Source organism: Cebus imitator, unplaced genomic scaffold (genome assembly GCF_001604975.1).
Source record: "Cebus imitator isolate Cc_AM_T3 unplaced genomic scaffold, Cebus_imitator-1.0 Scaffold444, whole genome shotgun sequence".
Lineage (NCBI taxonomy): Eukaryota > Metazoa > Chordata > Mammalia > Primates > Cebidae > Cebus > Cebus imitator.
In genome coordinates this window covers 1,680,129-1,704,222 of record NW_016107759.1, presented here as the reverse complement: position 1 = coordinate 1,704,222, position 24,094 = coordinate 1,680,129, and the positions used below count along the sequence as shown (strand labels likewise).

Below are 24,094 nucleotides of genomic sequence, written 5' to 3'. Positions count from 1 at the left end.
ACACAGCTATCTCAAGGCAAAGGTACGAAGGGACTAAACACACGTCAGGCATGCCCACATCCATGCCCACGAGACACTTTCCCTGCAAAGGTGGACTTGTTCTAAGTGCCAAATAGTCACGGATTGAGTTTCAGAACTTATCAGGAAAGTTTTTGCTGTAATCATATTAGTGCTTAGAGGTCACCCCAGTAGAGACAAATGACACCTTAGGTCACCTGAAAGCTTGCAAAGGGACACAGGAAGGAAACCAACTACAGAGGGGACTTTGTTCTTCCTCTTCCATGTCTCCTAATCCTTAAAACACAAGAAAAACATTTTCAACCAGCTTAGCAGGGTCCCATGTAAAGTCCACACAACCTGCATAGTACAGGACTCTTGCTGCCCCCACTTCCTGTTCAGAGAGATCAAACAAAACCTCTAGACAGGGGAGGCACCAGCCCAGGGCCCCAGGACTCCTCAGCAGCCTGCAATCAGCATCCATACGCTTGCTGCCTCAGGGTGTGACACCATGCGGCACAAGCCCAGGCCACAACCAACTGTCCTGCCCGTTACATTCCACAGAGGGTACAGCTGAAGCATGGCACAGGTTTGGCAAAAATCAAGCAGCAGGAGCTGGGGCCTCCCTGCAGAGTGGGAGATCATAGCTCCTAGCACGGGGCAACTATACCAAGGCACACACACTCCCTTGTCTCAGAAAGAAACACCATCATTACATCCAACACAACAATCGAGGCAGAGCTTGGGCTGAAATGCGATCACTATGTAGACCCTAACGTGGGCCCAGACGTGGTGAAGAACTGCTCCAGCACCACAGCCATTTCTAATGTCGGCCCTTCCCAAGAGCTTGCCCTGGTCTCCTGGGACACCACTGCCTGCTGCTCGTGGGGAAGCAGCTCTATGACCACATTCCTGCCTGTTGCACAGTCATGGGTGCGGAGATGCCTCTGTTCAGATCATCCTCTGGGGCTCCTGGGCTTGATCTGTTTTTCTCTAGCTGGAAGAGGGCTTCATCTGCCACCAGGACATGTGGTCACTGGGACAGGTCACTGACAGGGGGGCCGCCTCCACCACCATCAAACAGAACTTCTCGGCGGCCAGGCTCAGCGATGGACAGCTCTTGGGCCAGGTCGTTGAACCGAGAAATATAATCGATGCTGTTCTCATTCATCATGCACACCAGCTGGGAATCCACAACCTGCAGGATGAGGAGACAGGAAGGAAAAAGTCACTGTGATCTGCTGGGCCTTCAGTGGAGGGCGGCTCCCTACACAGGACAAGAAGCTCCCACTGACTCCTGCTGCAGGAACCTGGCTGTGGACGGCAGCACAGGGCTCTCTGCAGAATCTCAGAATCACCTGTCGTCTGCCCACATACTCTTTAGATAAGTGCTAGAAGACAGCCTACTGTGCAGGGCACACCTGATGGCTGGGATGAGGGTGCCAGTTCCCTCCTGCCATGAGACCTAAGGGGAAAGACACCCAACAGGCAAGCGGACAGTACACAGCAAACACAGGGACTAGGGGCAGCCTGTGGAGACAGAAGAGTGATGGGGAGAGAGTGTGCAGGGGAAGGAGGCCAGTGAGGGTGCTCCAAGGACTGGGATCTGAGCAGGAGGTAGGGTGAGAACCGAGGACACGTGGGAGGCACGTTCCCATCAGTCCCAAGGACACGTGGGGGGCACATTCCTGTCAGAGACATGAGGACAGGTGGGGGGCACAATCCCATCAAGAGTCCTAAGGACATGTGGTGGGGGCATGTTCCCATCAGTCCTGAGAACACGTGGGGAGCATGTTCCTTTTTAAAGAAGCAACAGGCACCTTCCCTGAGACAGGAAGAGGCTTTGACTGAGAATCACAACCAAGAAGGTGGCCGTGATGCAGTGGGTGAGGCAGCACGGGGCTGAAGAGGGACGGGGCACGGGAGGGCCTCGGCACCAGGACTTAGTCTTGTGAGCAAATACATGGAATGTGCTGTTTTCACTGTTTATCATCTGCGTGCTGCTCCAGAGCAGGAGCCTCATGAGGACAGGGGCCTTTGTTTGCACATAGTAGGCCCTGCATAAATATTCCTTAATGAACTCCGTGATATTGTGAATGCAGGAAGTCTGGAAAATTCTCAGTAAAGCTATGGCAGAAATGAAATTTTATGCTTTTCTTATGGGAAATGTCAGACAAATTAAAATTTGTTTTCAAATGCAGAACAAAGAGTAATTCTTCTTCCCCTTCCCCTGTGTGTCCACCATCAGCTCCCACCCTTTTCTTTTTATCTTAGATGAAGTCTCACTCTATCGCTCAGACTGGAGTGCAGTGGCGCAATCTTGGTTCACTGCAACCTTCCGCCTCCTGGGTTGAAGTGATTCTCCGTTCTCAGCCTCCTGAATAGCTGGGATTACATGCGTGCACCACCATGCCTGGCTAATTTTTGTATTTTTAGTAGAGATGGGGGTTTCACCATGTTGGTCAGGCTGGTCTTGAACTTGTGACCTCGTGATCTGCTTGCCCTGGCCTCCCGAAGTGCTGGGATTACAGGCGTGAGCTACCACGCCTGGCCTAGCTCCCACCCCTTTCATCTCAGGGCCACCCAGCTCCACCCCCATCCCCTTCATGCCAGCCCTACCACCAGACCCTTTCATCCACAAATGCCTCAGACTGTCCTTCCAGACAACAAGGACCTGCTGACAAACACACTCACATTCTGAGTATAGGGTTCTTGGGAAAATCCTCGTGCTAAACGTTGACTTGCTCTTTCTGCAGGTGAATACCTGTTTGCACTAATCATGACGGACAGTGTTTCACAAATACTAACTGCACCCTTTCTCCGCTGCTCAGTCCCATGTGTCATCTGTTGCCCAAGATTTTGTTAAACGTGCAAATTCTTATTGGGGTGAGGGTGACACTCTGCATTTCTGATTCCAAGGGGCTCCAGTCACTGGGCTGTGACCTGTCCTTTCAATGGTGAGGTCCTGGCATGTTATCTCAGGACACGTAGGCAGGGCCCATCTCCACAGAGCCGGGACCTTAGGAACATGCGCACAAGCATGGGAAGAGACAAGAGACCGGCTTCTTGGAAAACATCAGAGTCCAAGGTGTGCTCTGAATGATGATTCTGGGGCCAAACACATTTGAGAAACCCCACACAATGCAAGATGGAGGTCTACTCTATTAATCGTGTCTATGCATTTATTTGGCTAAAATTTCCAGTCATATCATGGCTTGGCTTGGAATTCTCCAAAGCCTTCCCATGAGCTCGTCACCTCAAGAGTCACGTCACGATTCATATTCGGATACTGAGAAGCGGAGGTGTCCGTGAGAAACAGTTGTTTTGAGCTTTTCTGGATCAAGGGTTTCCCTTAAGTATGTGCCTACAAAATCCTCAAGGAACACCGAGCAACACTGTGGGGACCAGATTCAGAAAATGCTGCTCCAGGACTTTTACACAGGCCAAGCCCATGTGAGTGGCCTCCTGGAACTGGAGTTCCCTCCTTGTCTGTAGAGCCCTCACCCAGGTCTCTCACGTACCTGCCTCTCTGCACCATGTGTCACGGTGAAACGGGCCTGTCTTCACCCTGCAAGCCTAACCTGCCCACGAATGCCCGGCAAACCTTGTGGTGGATGCCTTGGGGGCTACAACCAGATGGCGTGGCCAACAAAAAGAGGGACAGTGCATCTGGTCAAAAAGAGGAGGGTCACAAACCACATTTTGCCTCCACATCAAAATTCTGCCCCAATGACTCCTCCTATCACTACCCTGAGCATAGGGGAAGCATGATGACAGCAGAACCCATCCCAGCTCCCCTGCCCCACAGCTCAACGTGACCCAGGGAGACGCTGCTCAAAGGTCCTGCTGTTAGGATGGGAGTGTCAACAACACAACTGCTGTGACCACCCCTTACTTCTCCACAACGGTGCCCGCACTACAGCACCTCACAGCCAGTGAAGGACACGTGACATCCCAGCTTTGCTCGGGCTGCCTTCAGAGACCCAGCTCTGTACCCCAGACCAGGGCTCCCAGTTCAGACGCCCACAGAGCTCAGCTGTGACTAAGTCTGCCATTAAGCATGTGGGGACCGGAGCCGGCACAGCATCCCCAGATGTCTCCATCCTCAGTAGTCAAGAGATCTGAGTGTGCACATGCTGTCTCCTGATCTTCCACTCTTGGCAAATAACTCTTACTAACCCACAGGTGTGCAGGAGGGTTGGTCGTTAAGTGCAGGTGTGAGGTCAACACACTCACCTCTGCAACATCAGCCAGGGACCTGGACACAAATGAGTCCCTTGAGTTTCCATCCAACAAGCTGGGGCCAAGCAAGGAGGTGCCACTGTTGGTCCCGATGGGAGTGGGCAACATCTTCCGGCTCTTCTCTGGGGAGATGAAGCTTGCTGCACAGAAAAGACCAGAGGAGAACACCCTGAACCCTGCTTGGTCTGGACCAGTCCAGTGGAAGGGTCCTGGGGCTGGGCACCCGATACACCCCTTCCTGCCACAATTGATACCCAGTGGGCAAACGGGCCATGGGGGAAGAGGATGCACACATCCTATGAACTCTCCAATTTGTATTCAAGAATGTGCTGGGTGGCAGCTAGACTGTCCACTTCCAAATACCTTACTGACCACAGAAAGAGAGGAGCCAAGAGAGTGCCAAGACACCAGTTTCCTTTTCTCCCCTCGAGAGAGCCCGAGTGGGGAGGGGCCAGGCTAGCTGGACAGACCAGGAAGGCACACAGAATCCAGCATCTGGGGTCATAGGAATGTTCTAGGTCTCCATTGGATTGTGGGTTACCAGGCTGTACATGCTTGCCAAAGCTTGGTGAACTGTACACTAAAAATGTGCACATTTTCCCACATGCAAATTACACACAAAAATATTAACTCAGAAAAACATAAACACTTGAGAAGCAAACATGCCGACTATCCTAGTGGGAGTTTGGCCGCAACAGAATGAGAATCCAGTGTCCTGCAGACCCCAGCCCCTGCTAGTCTGGGAAGGGAAATGGGAGCCCTTCTCATACACTCACCAAACAGGCTGCTGAGCGAGGAGTCAGTGGAGTCACTGGGGTACCACTGGGGGTCGTGGGTGGGAGAGGCGATCCAGTTTGGCTGGGGGCTGCTGGATGGGGAGGGAAGGCTCTTGGAACTGTCACTGCCATTCAGTTTTGCTGGAGAAAGAGGAACCCCTTCACCTGCCAACCAAGACCCCAGATCAGAAACGTCTTGTTGTGGAGTGATGAACAGCACCTCACTTCCCCAGCCCACCATGGAAAAGGCAGCAGGAATGCAGGGCTCTGCCCTGCTGAACCAGATGGATGGCGTGACTCTGCAGGTAAGGAGTGCAGCACCTGCAGGACAGCTCCATGGGGCGGGAGGGCATGGTGCACAGTGAAGGTAATGGCAGTGGCGACCACGTATTCCACGAGTCATTTCACAGCACCCACAGCAGCCCTGTGAGCTGTACCTTATTCCCAATTTACTGCTCAGGAAAGGGAGGTTCAACAGGTTGGTGACCTGTCCAAGGCTACATGCTGACACACTGTGAACTCATGTTTCTCTGACCCCCCGGCCTGAGTCACACTAGTGACCAACAAACCACTGCTCCCAGGAGCTGTGTCCCAGATAGCAGGTGAGACCAAAGGTTACAGGGCCCAGCCCAACTCCTTTGAAAGCTCTGCAAGACCTGCAGGCTGCCTGCTCAGATTCAAGATCAACTGTAAAAACACTTTCTGATCCCCAGGCTGAAGAGCGCCTTGCGGGGCCATCCCACTGTCTCGCCTGAAGGTCAGGAGCAAGCCTACCAGGCCATCAGCAGCCCAGGTCCCAGGTACCTTATCCACCTACAGCGTCCCTGCTGGAGGACAATTGGTAAAAATCACAGAATTCAATTCGTAAAAATCACACTTCAATTCGTAAAAATCACAGAAGTGGAATATTCCCAGCATGTGTGGCAGGTACTCAGGTGGGAGATCAACACCTCCTGATAGGAAGGGCTGTGGGTCTGCCCTGCCCTTACCATACTGGCCAGAACTGATGGCGATCTCGATGATGGAGTCACTTATGTGTGTGGCGGACTCGCCCTGGGACAGCGCATCCTCAGGTGGGCCGGGCAGGGAGATGTCAAGTAGAGCAGAGACGTCTGGTGGAGACAGCCGGGTGCTGGAGCTCTCTGACGAGGACAGCGGTGTGGAGAGCCCATTTTGGAGAGGGGCCTTGGGCAGCTCAGATAAGGAGAGAACAGAAGAGCCCTGCTGGGAGACAGGTATTTTTTAGACACAACCAGTCTATCAGAACTCACGACAAGGGAGGAAACACCAGGTGGGCAAATCAACAGGATGATGAGTGCTGCAGTCACCCCATCCTTCCAACTCAGGAATACACTCGGGGAATTTATTCTCCCAAAACCACTCAATATGGCAGACTCAGAAGGCCAGGCCGCAGCGGCCTGGACCTGCTTTGACACCGCAAGAAAGAGGGTGGATGCTGGGGGAGTTACTAGCTGACAGCCTCCTCCTCCTCCCAGAAAGCTGAGTTTTTTCACAGCTTGTTCTGAATCAGCCCACCTTGGAGAGGGGAGGAGGGAAGTCTGAGGTAGGGGATAGCTGTATTCACATTTATCCACCCTGGGCAGCCGGCATAGCAGATGGAAGAACAGCAAAGCCACTGAGCAGTCCCAGAGAGAAGCCGGGCCACTGCAAGACTACAGGTGGCAGCTCAGGGCACTGAAGGGAGTCCTGGGGCAACTGCTTTGTTCAGCAGCACATGAGGGCATTCTACCTGGAAACTGTCCGCCACTGGCTCCTGCTCAGGTCTCGAAGGGATGCTGACGAATGGGTCCGAGCCCTGCAGGAACAGCACGCCCATGAGCAGCTGCGAGGTGCATCGGACGCCACCCACACCCTCGCCTGCGACAGAGTTCCAGAAAGAGGTGTTCCATCCCCATGGCCTCTTAACAGTGGACGGACAGTAAACGGATAGGGGTCTAAGGTCAAAAATGCTAAAAGGGCACTTTCAGGGCATGGGCCCTGTACTTGAATTTTTTTTGAGGCTTCAAAGAGTGAACTAAAGTTCCTCTATCAGGAAGTCAACTTTATAGCAGGCAGAGCTGGGCTCCCTGGAGTCTTAAGAGCATCAGCCCACCCCGCCCTCCTTGGGGTGGCTCTGAAGTGGCCATGAGAGGCCAGAGAAAGCCGGTGCTTGCAGCGTCGGACAGGAGCAATGGTCAAGGCCATGCAGGGGGTTCTTTTCCCAGATGAAAAACATGCTCAGTGATGTCCGAGCCCAGCGCTGTGGGCTCACTGCTGTCAACTTGGTTACGGTCACTCTCAGATGGAGCTAGGTTTCCACATCGCCTTGGCTCTGGGTTCTCCAATGCCACATGGCAAGCCTGTCCCCACCTTTCGTCACAGAGCTTGCTCACACCATGGCAGCCCTGGTCTGGTGACTCTCCTCCAAAGGCAGAACGGGAGTCCAGTGTGATCTCAGCCACATGGCTTTGGTGTACATACCAGAAGTTGGTGCTAAGGCTGAAAAGCCCATCTAAACATACTCACCCCCATGGCGGGGAGGGCGTCTCCATTCTGATGAGCTCCAGTGGAGTCCTGCCCAGAGACGGCACCTGTCACCTCGTCTGAAGACAGTGGAGAGATGCCAGACAAGCCCTCAGTGTCCAAGGCAGGGAGGGGGTTCCCGGGGAGGATGCCGGCACTCGTAGCTGCTAAGTCGATAGTACCTGGTAACAGAAAGGACACTGCACATCTCTGCTCTGCTGACAACCCATGGTATGTCCCAAGAGGGCTCGGGGAACAGCTTCTCCCTCACACCTCATGTCAATGCTTGAGCCAAGGGTTTGGATGTTCTCGGTGAAGGGTAATGAGACATTATGATTTGGAGAAGAAAACATTCAAAAAACCTGGTCACAAAAACATCCCTCATAGGCTCACTCAGTGGCTATGGCCATGCAGGTACAGACTTACTGGCCAGGTGACTCGTGGCCTGGGGTGGAAGGACCTTGGGCACGATCGGCCGAGACAGAGCTGCTTTGGTCAGAGAAGACTGGATGGGCCGGAACGAACCTCTCCCTGCGAGGGCGAGGGCAAAAGCAAACATGTCGAGCCCGCCCACCGTGCCCTCACAGCAGGACGGGGCCGCAGGGGGCTTCCTTTACAGCCACTGTTGGGAGTGTGGAAGCTGAGCCAAGCTGAAACCAGCGAACATCCCAAATGCTAATGTGAGGAGTCAGAGGTCACATAGGCCCCCAACATCACACAAGCTCTGGCACCCACCACTGTGCCTCCCAGGAGCTACTGGAAGGCTGCAATCACCACTGTCATCCTGCGGAAATGGCTCTTTAAGGGTGACAAGCCCCTGAACTGAGGAACAGGCCCCGGGGCAGTCACAGCATCAGATTCTGGACTAAGATTCTGCCACTGCAATTTGGTTTTATCTTGCCAGGCTTTCCACAGTTGAAAATGGAAAAGTAGGCAGGAGAAAAAGCAATCGACAGCTGTATAAGGGTCTTGCAATATGTCAGTGAGAGATATGGAAGTCAAGACTGGTAGAAAAGGTAAGTCACAGAGTATGTGTTTCACTAGAAGCCTCTCCCTGTGTTAAGATCTACTGCCAGGAGCCAAGGCCCCCCACTAAACGTACAGACTGATGGAAGCATAATCCACACACCCCAAGAACACATCCATTCCATAAAACAGCTGGCAAGATGTTACACACAGAGAGCACATAAGAGATGCTCCAGTAACTCAAACCAAGCCAACCGCCCCACACAGGGCCATCAGAGGCTACAGACGAAGGGGCACCCTCTGGACTAACTGCCTCGCCCACCAAGGCAGTCCGTGGCCCAGTACATAGGGCACATTAGGTATTTGTCAGTAGAATGAACAAAGGAATACCTAAAAATAAGCCATGGAAATAAGCACCTATTGTTTCCAAAGCCAAGGCCCTCAGGTGAGGAGGAGGGAAAAGCTACCCCAGAAAAGCTCTAGGTCCTTACCAGTTACGGAAGAGTTAGACAGGATGGAGAAGGAACAAACGTTGTGGGACTGGTTTTCTGACGGTCTAGGGAGCAGCGTCCTCTGTGGTAGAAAAATGGCAAACAAACAAGGTGATGAAACTCCTATGCCAAAAGATGACTCCAGAACCAGGTTACATAGGAATGTCCCAAGGAAGAGGGTGCCTAGCATAGCCAGGTGGGGCTCTTTTTCCAGAGCCAATGACACAGGGTGTCTCAGACAGGTCCTGTGCACCCCCAGCCCCAGTTAGGTCCTCTCTGAAACAAACCCAGTTTTCCCAGGGAAAACATTTCCCAGGGAGGAATGTCAGAGTGATCCACTTTTTTTTTTTTTTTTTTTTTTTGGATGGTGTCTCATTCTGTCCCCCAGGCTGGAGTACAGTGGCACGCTCACTGAAACGTCTGCCTCCCAGGTTAAAGTGGTTCTCCTGCTTCAGCTTCCCAAGTGGTTGGGATTACAGGCACTCAGCACATGCCCAGCTAATTTTTGTATTTTTGGTAGAGACGAGGTTTCACCATCTTGGCCAGGCTCAACTCCGGCCCTCAGGTGATCCACCAGCCTCAACCTCCCAAAGTGCTGGGATTTACAGGCATGAACCACCACACTCGGCCTGATCCACTTTCAATCCAAACTTTCTTTTAGATTTGGCTAGACTGCAACAAGTCATATAAACCTGTGTATAATCATTGGATATGGACTTTTTTTTTTTTTTGGATATGGACTTTTATGAGTGACACCCCCCATTCTGGGCTTCCTCACATGGGGTGAAGAAAATAAAGTCACTGCCTGTAACACACAGGCACCAAAGGGCATGAGGAACCCCTTCACAGGGCTTTTGTGAGGGAATAATTAGGCTGAATGTGCTATGGCAGGTTTCAGTGACAAGGACTATCTCGGAGAAACTGCGTTCATCACTGAAACTGTTAGTAATCAAGATAAAACATGAACAAAAAAGTGTCGGTCAAACTCCAAGTGTCTGAGGCACTCTGGCCTCCGGGGGTACCGCGGCAGTTCTTTACCCTTTGAGATGCCCCAGGACACTGGCACTGGAGAAACTAGACGGGAGGTGCTACTAGAGACAGAGGCAGGCTGTGGCCTAGGAGCACAAGCTTTCACCCAAGGCTACGCACTTTGTAGCACAGATTAGCACACTTTTTCTGTAAAGGAGCAGGCAGGAAATATTTTAGGTTTTGGGGTCCGTACTTGACCACACCCATGTGGAAAACAGTAGATAGTACAGAAATGAATAATCATGGCTGTGTACCAGTAAAACTTTATTTACAAAAATATTAAGTGGAGGGCCAGACGCGGTGGCTCACACCTGTAATCCAGCACTTTGGGAGGCCAAAGTGGGTGGATCACCTGAGGTCACGAGTTCGAGACCAGCCTGACCCACATGTTGAAACCCCGTCTCTATTAAAAAAAAAAAAACAAAAAACAAATATTAGCCAGGTGTGGTGGTGCATTCCTGTAATCCCAGCTACTCAGGAGACTGAAGCAGGAGAATTGCTTGAACCCGGGAGGTGGAGGTTATAGTGAGCCGAGATTGTGCCATCGTACTCCATCCCTGGGGACAAGAGTGAGATTTCATCTCAAAAAACCAAAAATGTTAAGTGGAAAAGACCACATACTGTATGATCCCATTTATAGGAAATGCCCAGAATAGACAAATCCATAGAGACAAAAAGTGGATTCGTAGTGGCCAAGGGCTGGAGGTTCTGAGAAGACAATGTGAGTTCAAAGGTGCAGTGTTTCCTTTCTGGGTGAGAACATTCTGGGATTAGACCCCTGGTGATGGTTGTACAACCCTGTAACCACTGGGTCATATACTTTAAATGGGCAAACACTATGATATGTGAATTGTCTATCTATAAAGCTGTTTCAAATTAAACAAAACAACAGTCAGGCTGGAACTGGCCCCTGGGCCACAGCATCTTTCTTCCTAAGACCTTTCACGAATCTCTCATTTATAAATTCACTAATCTCAAGGGAGAAAGAGATTTCTAAGAGTCTAGACTACGAAAAGAAACCTGTGCATTAATCCGAAATAACACACATCCATAAATTTCTAAGGCCACAATTATCTCAGACTTCCCACCTCACTTCTGTACTATTTAATTATTATTATTATTATATTTTTTGAGACAGAGTCTCGCTCTGTTGCGCAGGCTGAAGTGCAGTGGCATGATCTCAGTTCACCGTAAACTCTGCCTCCAGAGTTCAAACAATTCTCTGCCTCAGCCTCTCCGGTAGCTGAGATAACAGACACCTGCCACCACATCCAGTTAATTTTTGTACTTTACAGTAGAGATGGGTTTTCACCATCTTGGCCAGGCTGGTCTTAAACTCCTGACCTTGTGATCCACCCACCTCGGCCTCCCAAAGTGTTGCGATTGCAGGCGTGAGCCACCGCGCCCAGCCTCACTTTCTGTACTTTTATGCCTCAAAATGCCAAGGTCTTCTTCTGAGAGGTCTCTGAGTCCCTGGATGTCCCTCAGGCATACAGCATCCTCGGGTCCTCCCAAGGAGCTCATGAGAAGCCTGGGCTCTAGCCAACACACATGTCTGCCAACTGCTTCCACTGACTAAATGTTAAAAAAAATAGGTGTTCTTATAGTCCATAAATACATCCCAGCCGGGCACACTGGCTCACACCTGTAATCCCAGCACTTTGGGAGGCTGAAGTGGGCAGATCACCTGAGGTCAGGAGTTGAGACCAGCCAGACCAACATGGAGAAACCCCGTCTCTATTAAAAATATAAAAATTAGGCCGGGCGCAGTAGCTCATGCCTGTAATCCCAGCACTTTGGGAGGCCGAGGCGGGTGGATCACGAGGTCAAGAGATCGAGACCATTCTGGTCAACATGGTGAAACCCCGTCTCTACTAAAAATACAAAAAATTAGCTGGGCATGGTGGCGCGTGCCTGTAATCCCAGCTGCTTGGGAGGCTGAGGCAGGAGAATCGCTTGAACCCGGGAGGCAGAGGTTGCAGTGAGCCGAGATTGTGCCATTGTACTCCAGCCTGGGCAACAAGAACCAAACTCCATCTCAAAAAAAAAAATCCCAATCTGGGACTTTCTTTGGACTTGAATCCCTATAACTGTCTTTTCTGCAAGTGGTTTTCTACGTTGTTGAAAGATTACCTTTACTTCTGGGTACCATTAAGTTCACTATTATTACTTGTATTTACCCTACTCACAAGAGGGAAGGAAGGGGCAGGGATTTTCCCCCATTTGACACGATGAAAACCTGACAGAGGGAAGAAACCCCATGTCCCGGTTGGCGCAGGCAAGAGGCAGCACATTCAGACTTGACGAGAACCTGACCTGGACCACCAGTGGCTTCCGAAGGTGCCGGTTCCGCAGCTTCCGGGGCTTTGGCAGGAAGAAATCCGACTGCATCTGTAAGGGAGCAGTGCACGGCACCTGAAGGTATGCTCTCCACACCACAGGGAAACCCGTATGGGACGGCCTGGCCCCACAAACTCACGCTGATGGAGTTCAGATGCTGGCGGAAAGTCAGCTCTGCATCTTTACTGGGAGAGAAGAGTTTGCCGTGTCGGCTGTTGGGTGGCAAGGTTGTTGGGACAGCAAAAAGGCCGCCATCTGAATCACTGCTTCCCGTGCTGGTGGGACCAGCCACCAAAAGGGGTCTTGGAGGGTTTCTCAAACCTGGTAGAGGAGAGGAAAGAATCACTGTGACGGCATTCACCTAGCAACAGGTCCAGGGTCAATGGAATTCTGTTGGGAAGAAAGTCAGAAAGACACTCTCTTGGCAACCTGTTTGGTTGTCTTGAAAGGAGATACCTCTATCTCAATCTCAGTCCCATATAAAGAATGAGTCTCATTTTTTTTTTTTTTTTTTTTTTGACATGCAGTCTTTGTCACCCAGGCTGCAGTGCAGTGGCGTGATCTCAGCTCACTGCAACCTCTGCCTCCCAGGTTCAAGTGATTCTCCTGCCTCAGCCTCCTGAGTAGCTGGGATTACAGGCCCCCGCCACCACGCCCGGCTAATTTTTATATTTTTAGTAGAGACAGGGTTTCCCATGTTGGCCAGGCTGGTCTCCAACTCCTGACCTCAGGTGATCCACCCACTGTGGCCTCCCAAAGTGCTGGGTTTACAGGCGTGAGCCACTGCAACCAGCCTAAAACTCACCGTAAAAACACTATGGGTTGAAAGCAAGTGAAACTGATGCCTTGGGAAACTGGTCATGCTTGTCTTGGGGTTTTATGAACCAGAAACACAATTTATGATCCCTGAATTTTAATTATTTCCAGTACACTGCTGGGACAGGAGTACACTGTGGATTAGCAGGTTGCTCCACCGTTCTTTACAGGACTTGGGTTAACCTAGTGGCACCTCCCCTAACTAAAGGATTCTCTATTCTGATGTTTTACATGGGAAGAAAAATAGAGAAAAAACAACCTTCACAGGGGTTTTGAACCACCAACTCAGCACATTAGGGAGGCTTTTGCTGGTCCCATGGAACAGACTCCAAAGTGACCAGACTGGCAAAGGCTGGCTTCTTGCCAACTTCTATACCCCAGGACTCCAAAGTCCTTGTGACAGGCCCTGGCATCTCCCTCCCCAGGAGAAGGCAGTAATTTCTGCACCTTCACCCTGTCAGCTAGAGAGTGGCAATCCGGACAGTGGGGCCAGGTCTCAGGTACACCTGTGCCCTCAGCTTTGGCACAGCCCCTGAAGCCCAGAATGACACCAACAGGGTGGACCAGGCACAGGGAGTGCGGCTATCACAGCCTCACCTGAGGGGCATGGTGCAGAGCTGGGCGGGAAGGTCTTGCTGCTGCGGAGGGTGGCCTGGTTCCGAGGGCAGCGGGGGCTTCGAGAGCTGACGGTCACCACCTTCCCTGGGGGCGTTGTGGACTGCTCCTCCTGGGAGGTCCTCACTGTAGAGACAGTGTTTGCTTCCAGAGCCTGGGACAGAAATGGGCCAAACAACATCCAAACTTGGCACATGAGAAACGGCTCTGAAATATGTGCCCTGGAGAAGGCACGAGAACTTCATCAAGCCCAGAGAGCACAGTGTCATGATGGCAAAGGCTGGGGCCAGAAATGCCCAAACACCGTGTCCCTAGAGCCAGTTGGCAGCTTGCCAGTTTTAAAAGTCACCCGTCAGGTAAGTAATGAAAACCACTCGCTTCCTCATAAGTACCTTTCCACATGCTACGGCAGAGATGGGACAGAAGGGGCCAGCTGAAGTGCCAGCATGGACTGCAGAAAGAGATGCTGGATAGCAAGTGACAAGTATCAAAAGCTCAAAGCCATATTAAAAAGTCAGCACAAGACTGCAGTAGGCTGTCTGCTTGAGTCAGAGGAAGGAAATACAGGAAGGCTTTCTAGAAACAGATACAAGTACAGCTGAAGAATACTCTGCAGCGACGAAGCCCAACCCCGGGGGGAATGCATGCCCATGCCACAGCCCACAGAGCCTGCTGCCGTGTCCTGGGATCCCCGCCTGGCTCACCACAGAGATGCCAACACCGCTGGGAAGACTTGGCCAACATCCCAGCCTCTTGGCTCTCCTCACTCTCCTGAACACCCTACACATCCCACCTGGGAAACCTCCCTGAGGACTATGAAGCCCTCTGCCCCATGCTCTCAGCACAGCCCTGCCCGTCTGCTCACTCAGAACCTTCAGCCCCTAGTCCCCACAGCCCAGGCTTTCTCTGGGACTCTCCCACCTCATGACCCTTCCTATGCTGCCACTTCCACCTTCGACAGTGGCTCAGCAGCCCTTGGCATCTCTTGATCTCTGGGGCTCGGGCCTTTAGGGGTGTTTGCTCATCACAGCTCTACCAGGCAAGCGACAGCACAGGGGCAGGGGACCCCACACCAGAGGTACATCAGGCACCTAACTGTCTGTCCCGTCTGCCAGGCCCACCTCAATTCAGCCTCTCTAACTGGCTCCCCAGCGGGATGGGGATGCCCTTCTGTGTGGGATTTCTACCTCCTCTGTGTCCCAGGACTGACACCTGCACTCTCAGGAGCCTGCCCTGGCCCCTTCCTTGGGACACCTGAACGCAGGCACCACATCTCTCCATAGCCCTTCCCATAAGACCGCCAAAAGCCAAACCTGAAGAGCCTTCTAAAGATGCTGTCTTGCTGGTCACCACTTGCTCAACCTAGCATTCTCTCCACATTACCCTGAGCCACTTTCACCCTCAGGCCTGGCCTCAGAGGCACCTGAGTCAGGCTCAGTCACCACCAACCCTGCAAGAATCTTCCCCGTAACCAGGCCCTGTGATGCTGCCCGGGCAAATGTGCACTTTCCTGCCACCTGCTGATGGACCAGGTCTCGGGGGCAAGCCACACACGGGCTGGGGGCAGGGGGCAAAAAACCAGCGGAAGGTGTGGTGGATGCAGGCAGAAGCAAGCACCACTCAGAAGCCATGAGGCGGCCTGTGCGGAGCAGCGAGTGGGTGGGGGTTCATGAGTGCCCAAATCCCAAGTCCCCCACCAGCACAGGGACATCCCTCACACACATTCTGACTGTGAAACAGCGCCCAGGGGCCCACAGTGACCTGCAGCTCCTGCTCCAGCCCGTCATTCCAGCCCCTCGCTCACGTCCAGCAGTTTGCCAGTGTCCAAACATGCCGTTTCAGGACGGTCTGCCATAAGACCTTGCTCTCTTGCACCCAGAAATCCTATCCGACTTGGAGGCGTAGGGTAGGATAACTCCCAGCAGCACCCCTTCTGCACCCCACCTGTCAGCTCCACCAACTGGCCTCCCTGTGGTAGGGGACCCTTTCCTAGACTCAGGGCCCACCCACACGCTGCAGGGACCATCCTGTCTGGTCCCCAGCTCCACTCCTCCGCCACAGCACCACATCCCTGCTCTCCTCTGGCCTCGCCACACACCATCTGCACAGCAGCTAGGATGGTCTTTCTAGAGCAAGAACTACACCCGTCGTTCCCTCTGTGGAGACCTGTAACAGCGATTAGATGAGAAAGAAGGCTAGCTCAGCTCCAGGCCTCACTCTGTGACCCTTGGTCCTGTGCACGTTGTCCCCTCTGCTGCACACTTGGGCTTGGCAGACTTGCAGGAGCACGAGGGCTCACGAGGTACTGCCTGCCTGCTGGCTGTCTTCTTCCAAGCGCCACACAGAAGAGAACACCCACGCCACTCATCATTGCACTTCTGGCGCCATGTAGGGGAGTGGGGACCCTCATCAGGTGCCCTAAGATCCCTACTCGAGGGAGAGGAACATGATCTGTGGACAGCCTATCTCCCGGATCATTTAGGTCCCTGCCTCTCCTCCTTCCTTGAGGTCCTGTGGGCTCCCTGCAACAGGACCCTCTCTCTCTTGTCTGGACCCCACCTGTGCTGGCCCTAGCTGCCCAGCTGGGAGTCCTCCAAGACTGGGCCTGGCTTCCCTTGGGCCACCAAAGGGGCTGGGCCCTGACCCACTCACCAGCTTGGGGTTGACCTCGGTGGAAATGAGCTTCAGGAGGCAGCTGAGGAGGCGCTGCTTGTGGAGGGTGGTGGCTGGGGAGCCGGGGCGGGGGTCCTGGCGGCTGGGCCCCAGCCAGTCGTACTCCAGCTGCAGCTTGCTGGGCTTGCCCATCATGAGGTAGACTTCGGCCAGAGTGAGGCTTTCAGAGGTCTGCAGGTTCCAGCCCTCCTCACGGAGCTGCTGTGCCAGCCGGCTGGCAGGGACCTCCTTTGGGGGTCTGGCGGCAGGCTGTCCCTGAGGCAGCGGAGGCTCGGCAGGGCTCCCCTTTTCCTGGACCTCCTCTGCAGGTGCATCTGCCGAGTCTTTAGTGCAAACATCTGGCAAGAGCCCGGGGCTGGGCCTCGGGGCAGGGCCAGCGAGGGCAAGGTCAACAGGCTCCTTGCTGACAGGAACCAGCACCTCTGGGGAGGCTGCCCGGCCCGGAGGAGGCTGCTCGCTCCCAGGCCGCATGTCTACACAGCGGCACTGCTCGGGGACAATGAGGTCCTGGCAGGATTTCAGGTAGCGGGGCAAGGGGTCTAGGAGCGAGAGCTCGTCCTCCAGGTCTGGAAGCTGACCACAGGCACACGGCAAGGCCCCTGGCTCCCGGATGGGGCTGTCCCTGCCTTCTGTAGGGGTCTTCTCAGGACATGGCCCAGTGTCCTGCTGCCTAGCGGGAGGTCTGTCGGGAGCGTCCGGGCTACTCAAGCTTAGGATGGCCCCTTCCCCAGGGGTGCTTTCGGGGGAACTCTCTCCAGAGCTCTGTGAGGCGTCAGCCGCAGGAGGGGGCCGCCCCGCACCCTTGCCCTCAGCTCCACCCCGAGGGCATTTCACCTGGCCCCGGGCTGTGCCCTGCCCACTCTGGATGCCCAGGATTTGGGCTGGGGGCAGCACATGGGCATCCTTGGCACTCTGCTTGCACCGGCCGCCCTCCTGCCAGTGCACCGTACAGAAGGCCTTGGAGTGTACCACGCGGGCCACGCCTGGCAGTGGCGTCAGCGTGCAGTTCTCGCCTGGGAACAAGTGCAGAGTCACCTTCTCCTGCATCGGTGGGGAGCAGGAGTCTTGCAGCTGCCGCTCCTCGAGTGTCTTCCGCTGAGTGCCCGTCAAGGAAGGCACACGCTGACTGGCACTGAGGTCAGGATGCTCACCTGGCACACTGCTACACACGAGCCATGGTCCCCACTGGCATCCCCCAGGGTTTGGATCATGCCCCGACCCAGAGCTTTCCTCATACCACTACCAAACAATGCTGATCTGGGAACTTAGCACCTTCAGGAAATTCACACCTGACACACACCTCACCTGTGTGGGGAATAGGCAGGGCTGGGAGCCAACCATGGACATGAAGAAGGCTGGGCTGACCCTTGGTCGTTTGGCTCAACCTGCTGGTAGGAAAGCTTTGGCCACACCTCGTGGGCCAGACACAGGCCACTGCCATCGTGGAGGGCTGGCTGTGACTGAGTTCTAGTACTGCAAGGCCGTGAAGGGGGCTCCATACTCAGGGAACAAGGGGTTCCAGATTATGGTTCCAGATGTTCGCCAGGTCACGGCACAGCTGCTCTGCCCATGGGAACCACGACGATGACAGGTACTGGGAAGCATGGTCTGTCCCCTGGCAGCAGAGGCTGTTCAGCCTGGAGGGATTGCTTTAGTTGGAAAAGGATACAACTCGCACCTCATGGAGCGCCCACTTCTGCTTCAGGAACTCGATGAGGCTGGAGACCTTTCGATGCAGCTCCACGATCATCCTAGTGAGATGAAAGACAGGAGGAAGTGAGACTCATAGAACAGGGAGTGAACCTTCTCATGGGCCCTGAGGCTGCCTACAGCAAGATGGCGCCAAAAGAGACAAGGGACCTCCAGAGGGGCACTTGAGAGCTGGCACCCCGCAGGGCCCTTGGCTCCTGTGGCTAAAAACCAGCCTTTCCAGCTGGGACTGCCAATGTTTCACATGGGGCTGACAGAAGTAACACAGGGATCCTGAGCATTCTCTGCTAGCACAAGGTCTCCGCCAGGGCGCAGGCACTGGCACACAGCCTCTGCCTAGTCTACAAGCTGCTTCTGGCTTCAAGAAGGGTGGGCCTGGACAGTTAATAAATTCTAAGGGAAAAAATACACAAACAGAAGGAATGAAGCGCTGACACATACTACAACATGGCGAACCTCAAAAGCATCATGCCTAGTGAAAGGCACCAGGCCCAGAGGTCTCTAGGTGTGATTCCATTTCTATGAAACCTCCAGAGTAGGTAAAGCCACTGAGACACAAAGGGGACTGGGAGAGGCCAGCAGCCATGAGACAGTAAGACTCGAGGAGTGAGTGCTAACGGGCAAGAGGACTCTTCTAGGGTGATGAACACGTTTTGGAACTGGACAGAGGTGATGGCCGCAGAACTCTGTGACTGTGTTAAATGCCACTGAACTATACACTTAAAAATGGTTAAGTTCATTTTATGATATGTGAATTTTACCTCAAAAAAAATTTTTTTTTTTTTTGAGACACAGTCTCGCTCTTTCACCCAGGCTAGAGTGCAGTGGCACGATCTCAGCTCACTGCAACCTCCACCTCCTGGGTTCAAGTGATTCTCACATCTCAGCCTCCTGAATAGCTGGGACTACAGGCACGCACCACCATGCCCACTCAAATTTTGTATTTTTAGTAGAAATGAGTTTCACCATCTTGGCCAGGAAAGTCTCAATTTCTTGACCTCTGCCTGCCTTGGACTCCCAGGTACTGGGATTACAGGCATGGGCTTCTGTGCCTGGCTACCTCAATTTTATAAAATGTACAAATTGAAAAGGGTCCATCCCACGTGGCGCCTTGGGTGTATGCGCACCACAAATCTCCAAGAAGCGGGTAGGAGAGAGATGAGTGGTATGGACCTTACTGGGGGATGAGAGGGAGGCTCTGCAGCCACTCCTCTTCCCACCTCGACATCTCCCCATGGCCTGCACATGGCCTGGGGGATCCCTGCCCAGGTGCAGGACCACAGCCCAGTGCTCCCAGGACTCCAGTCCCTCCACACTGCTGTGTCCTCGTGTGATGACAGAGCACGGGAGTGAACCTGCTTCTCCTGGGAGTTCCTCGAGGGAAACACACACACATACCCTCCAGTCCTGCTCAAGCAGTTGGGACTGTTCTGCATGCCAAAGGCCTTGTTACCTGAGGCGCGGGTTCTGGGCAAGGCTCTGCACGCGGGCCCAGGCGTGGTTGTTTCGTGGCTGTAGCTCTATAGGGACTTTCAGGGGCAGGCGCACTGGCTTCTGGTCCTCTTCATCACTCAAGCCTGCAACAGAAAAGAATCGTTAAAGTTTAGCGCAGACCGACCTTAAGGTAGAAAACCAAGCACTTGGCCAGACAAACCAGTGAAATGAGAGCTGTGAGCAGGCCGCCTTACAGACAGAGGCAAGGACAGCAGAGAAACCCCAGCAAAGAAGAAACTCTGATGTGGTCGCTCATGGGTTTGCAAAGGCAGAGCCACAGACTGGTCCAGAGAGGCCATGGGAGACTCAATCCTAACAACAGGTAACTGGTCTGCTGACTGCTACCATGGCTCTAAGCTCAACTTGACTGAGTGGACGCAGGAAGCATTTCAAGTTCAAGAGTCGTCCATTTGCAGCCTTGGGATTAAGCAGGGCCAGACACAAACCAACTGCAGCAGAGACCCTGTAGCTCAGCCTGCCCATCACTGAATGAGACACCACAGGCACCGCCTCTGGTCCTGGGAGCGCCCCATTCACCTACCATCCGGATCGCAGAGCTTCTTCAGGGCCCGGCACATGGGCGCTTTGATCCGCAGGTTCCGCCCTTTGTAACGTACAGTGGTGGCCCTGGGAAAAGAGTTTTGAAGGAACGCTGAGGCCTGTGAGGGAATGGAATGAGTGAACGGAAGGATGGAAGGGCCAGCACGCCGAGAGGCATGGGCCAGGCAAGGTGAGGCCTGGCCAAGCATCCACCCCAGCCTATGGAGCCCACCTGAGTCAGTGGGAGGACAAGGCTACAAACAAGAGGTGCTGACTGCACATCCTGTTGCTTTCCTGACCATGCTTCACACTCCAAGGGACACCTGCTTTTTAAAGAAAATCTACTGTGCCTTCTGCCTTGGTGACTGGCCTGGTACAAGCTGATGTCCCATCCCTGGAAAAGCCACTGTCCTGGGATGCCCTCAGATGACTGACCTCCTCTCCAATGCCCCAGCCCTGCGCAGTCCTCCTGCCCTGCACCCTCAGAGCAAAAGCTCTCAGTACTCCTCTCCATGACTTCTCAGTCTAGCACTCTGTGACCTCTGTGTGACCTCAACCCACCCCTACACAACCTCTGTGACCTCAGTCCACCTCTCCATGACCTCTGTGTGACCTCAACCCACCTCTAGATAACCTCTGTGTGAGCTCAGTTTACCTCTGCGACTTCTCAGTCCACATCTATGTGACCTCTCTGTGAGGACTTTCTAAGAGAAAAAGCAACTTATTCCAAGGAGTGGATCCCAGTCAAGAAAGCCTCTGGCCAGCAGTCCACTGGCTGGTGAATGACTATGGGCTTGTGTGTTTTACAAAATGCTCAGGGCAGCCAGACGCGGTGGCTCACGCCTGTAATCCCAGCACTTTGGGAGGCCAAGGCAGGCGGATTAAGTGAGGTCAGGAATTTGAGAACAGCCTGACCAACATGGAGAAACCCCATCTTTACTAAAATTACAAAATTAACCAGGTATGGTGGTGCATGCCTGTAGCCCAGCTACTCGGGAGGCTGAGGCAGGACAATCACTTGAACTAGGGAGGCAGAGGTTGCAGTGAGCCAAGATCGCACCATTGCACTCCAGCCTGGGCAACAAGAATGAAACTCCGTCTCAAAAAAAAAAAATTAAAAACTCGGGGCATGTGTGTGATTTTGTTTTTATTATTTTCTGTCTTAACCAATTTTATCAATTCACCAACTCCCAGTTGCGCACGTGTCAGGTAGGAAAGTTGCTGTTCAATTTCTAAGAAAGAGTCCATGAAAAGCCACAGAACACATATAGCATGATTCTAAAGATGCGTAAAAAATTACCTGTTCGTCTCTGTATTTATACCTGTACAGTTACTTACGTAAATTCCCTAAGAAAAAAAAAAAATCAGAAAGACACACATAAAATGACTGTAAGTGGTTAACTCTGATGAGAAGAGATGAGCAGGATGGGGTGGTGGAGAGGGTCTTATATGTTATCCATGTGTCGTTTGAAAACTGTTTAAGACTTATATTTATGCATTACTTGTATCATTTTTAAAAGTCTTATTCCAATACAAAGATGACCAAACTTAGAGATCAAAATGGGAACAAGTATCTGAAGCAAGTGCTGCACGGGAGGGACTCTGGAGATGATTCCCGCAGTTTGGCTGGAAAAGCAGCCTCCGCTGAGCTTGTCTAATTGGAAGAGCCAGTTCTGGCAGTGTCAGACAGGAGAAAAGGGCGATGCCATAATCTCCATATCCCAGTATACAAAGCTGCAATCCCCTTCCTTTTAAAAGGGTGCTAGCTCTAATTTCAGCATTATACAGTCTCAATACCCCACACAGTGGATTTCACCATCACCCCAAAAACCTAAGGCTTTAATCAAGTGTTTATGAGGCCACACAAGCCAGGTACAGTGGCTCACACCTGCAATCCTGGCACTTTGGGAGGCCGAGGCAGGCGGATCACCTGAGGTCAGGAGTTCGAGACCAGCCTGAAAATCAGGTTGAGAAAGAGTTTTGCTCTTGTTGCCCAGGGTGGAGTGCAATGGCGCGATCTCGGCTCACTATAATCTCTGCCTCCTGGGCTCAAGCGATTGTCCTGGCTCAGACTCCCAAGTAGCTGGGATTATAGGCGCCCATCACCATGCCCGGCTAATTTTTTCTATTTTTAGTAAAGACAGGGTTTCTCCATGTTGGCCAGGCTGGTCTCAAACTCCTGACCTCAAGTGATCTGCCTGCCTCAGCCTCCCAAAGTGCTGGGATTACAAGAATGAGCCACCGCGCCCAGCCAGAATCAATTCTAAAACAATCTCCTCCAGTGACGTGCTCTGGAAACAAAAGGACGTTTCTGCTCACCATTTTTTATTCCATCTGCCCCAAAACAAAACAGTAGTAGGCAAGATTTAAACAGCTGGTGGAGCTGTGTCATGTGGCACCTGTGTTTTCGATAATCACCATTTCCGTTAAACTGCTATTTTGTGACTTCCTTTTTTTTTCCTTCAGTGAAAATGAGTGCACCCTTCTGCATTCACATGGAACCATTCTGAGATTACAATCCTCCATCTTTTCTCTCAAATGGAAATCCCATGACCAACTAGAGGCTATGGCACTGAACAAGATGAAGAGCCATGTTAAAGTGTAAAAGCCAGGAGGAGACTCAGGTTTGGCTGCAGTCCCAGGACATGGTCCATACTTTCCCAATCTCGCACCGGCCCGGAAGCTGTAAGATAGGCCACGACTTCCCAGACAGGCCCGGCACAGGGGTTTAGGAGGTGGTATCTATAGAAGAATCCCAAGCTGACCTCTACGTGAGCCATCAAATAGAGGCTCTATTTACACCCTTCCATGAGTATCGCTTTTTTTTTTTTTTTAAGGCAGAGTCTTTTACTCTGTCACCCAGGCTGGAAAGCAGTGGCACAATCTCAGCTTACTACAACCTATTCCTCCTGGGTTCAAGCGATTCTCGTGCCTCGGACTCTCAAGTAGCTGGGACTACAGGTATGTACCACCACACCCAGCTAATTTTTGTATTTTTAGTACAGATGGGATTTCACCATGTTGGCCTTCCTGGTCTCCAACTCCTGGCCTCAGGTGATCTGCCTGCCTTGGCTTCCCAAAGTGCTGGGATTACAAGCGTGAGCCACCACGCCTGGCTGAACAACATTTCAACAAATAGAAAACAGAGTAATTCTTCTATGTACACAAGAGCCTGGCTTTCCTTTCTGATAGATTTATTTTCTTCTCTGCAAAGCCACTTGATAAATCTAAAAAGCACATGCTAAACTTATGCCTCTGGGTCTGTAAACAACGTAGTAAGATTTCACTTTAGGTTAGACCTTTTCTAAATTCATTTACTCTTTAATTTTACAACTTTATGACCAAAAAAAGATTCACAGTTAATCGAAACAGGTCTGCACGAGAAGTGGGGGCAGCAGCAAGTAAAATACCCCGATTGCTTTTGGGCTGAAATCCAGGGGTGGCCTCTCACAGGCACCTCGCTCATCTTCCCCATCTCTCATCTTCACAGGTTGCTTGTTTGTAAATGCGAATGACTGCTTGTAAAAGAATAAACACAAAAGTTGACAGAGCAGAAGGTCTGGAATGGACCCAACATGGGACAGGCAACTGATGTTTGACAAGGGTGCAAAGGCCACTCAATGGAGAATGGACAGTCCTTTCAGATGGCATGGGAACACCTTGATACCCACAGGCAAAAAGCAAAGCTCCAGCTAAACTTCACATGGCACACAAAGTTAATTCAAAGCAGATCATAGATTTAAACGTAAAACTATAAAACTTTTAGAAGAAAACATTGGGGAACATCTCTGTGCCCTTGGGTTAGGCAAAGAGTTCTTAGATGCCATATTAAAAGCATAAACCATAGAAGAAAACAGCGATAGAGCGGACTTCATCAAAGCG

At 52.3% G+C, this 24,094-nt stretch overlaps 1 protein-coding gene across 4 annotated transcripts in view; it reads right to left on the bottom strand.

Annotated features, from left to right (window-relative positions):
- Positions 1-382: 382 nt before the first annotated feature.
- Positions 383-24,094, bottom strand: part of CRAMP1 (cramped chromatin regulator homolog 1) — a 55,528-nt gene continuing 31,816 nt past the window's right edge. For 2 of the 4 annotated variants that reach the window (XM_017511192.2, XM_037732341.1), the window contains exons 7-21: positions 20,214-20,299; positions 19,632-19,755; positions 18,138-18,219; positions 16,448-17,563; positions 13,778-13,949; positions 12,504-12,685; positions 12,341-12,415; positions 8,996-9,077; positions 7,965-8,069; positions 7,542-7,720; positions 6,766-6,831; positions 6,005-6,239; positions 5,016-5,180; positions 4,234-4,379; positions 383-1,195 (exon numbers count right to left, since the gene is read on the bottom strand). In XM_017511192.2, the coding sequence (XP_017366681.1) occupies positions 1,031-1,195; positions 4,234-4,379; positions 5,016-5,180; positions 6,005-6,239; positions 6,766-6,831; positions 7,542-7,720; positions 7,965-8,069; positions 8,996-9,077; positions 12,341-12,415; positions 12,504-12,685; positions 13,778-13,949; positions 16,448-17,563; positions 18,138-18,219; positions 19,632-19,755; positions 20,214-20,299 (2,980 nt within the window). In that variant the 3' untranslated portion in view covers positions 383-1,030. The remainder of the gene's footprint in view (positions 1,196-4,233; positions 4,380-5,015; positions 5,181-6,004; positions 6,240-6,765; positions 6,832-7,541; positions 7,721-7,964; positions 8,070-8,995; positions 9,078-12,340; positions 12,416-12,503; positions 12,686-13,777; positions 13,950-16,447; positions 17,564-18,137; positions 18,220-19,631; positions 19,756-20,213; positions 20,300-24,094) is intronic. The other 2 variants (XM_037732342.1, XM_037732343.1) reach the window with 2 other exon arrangements.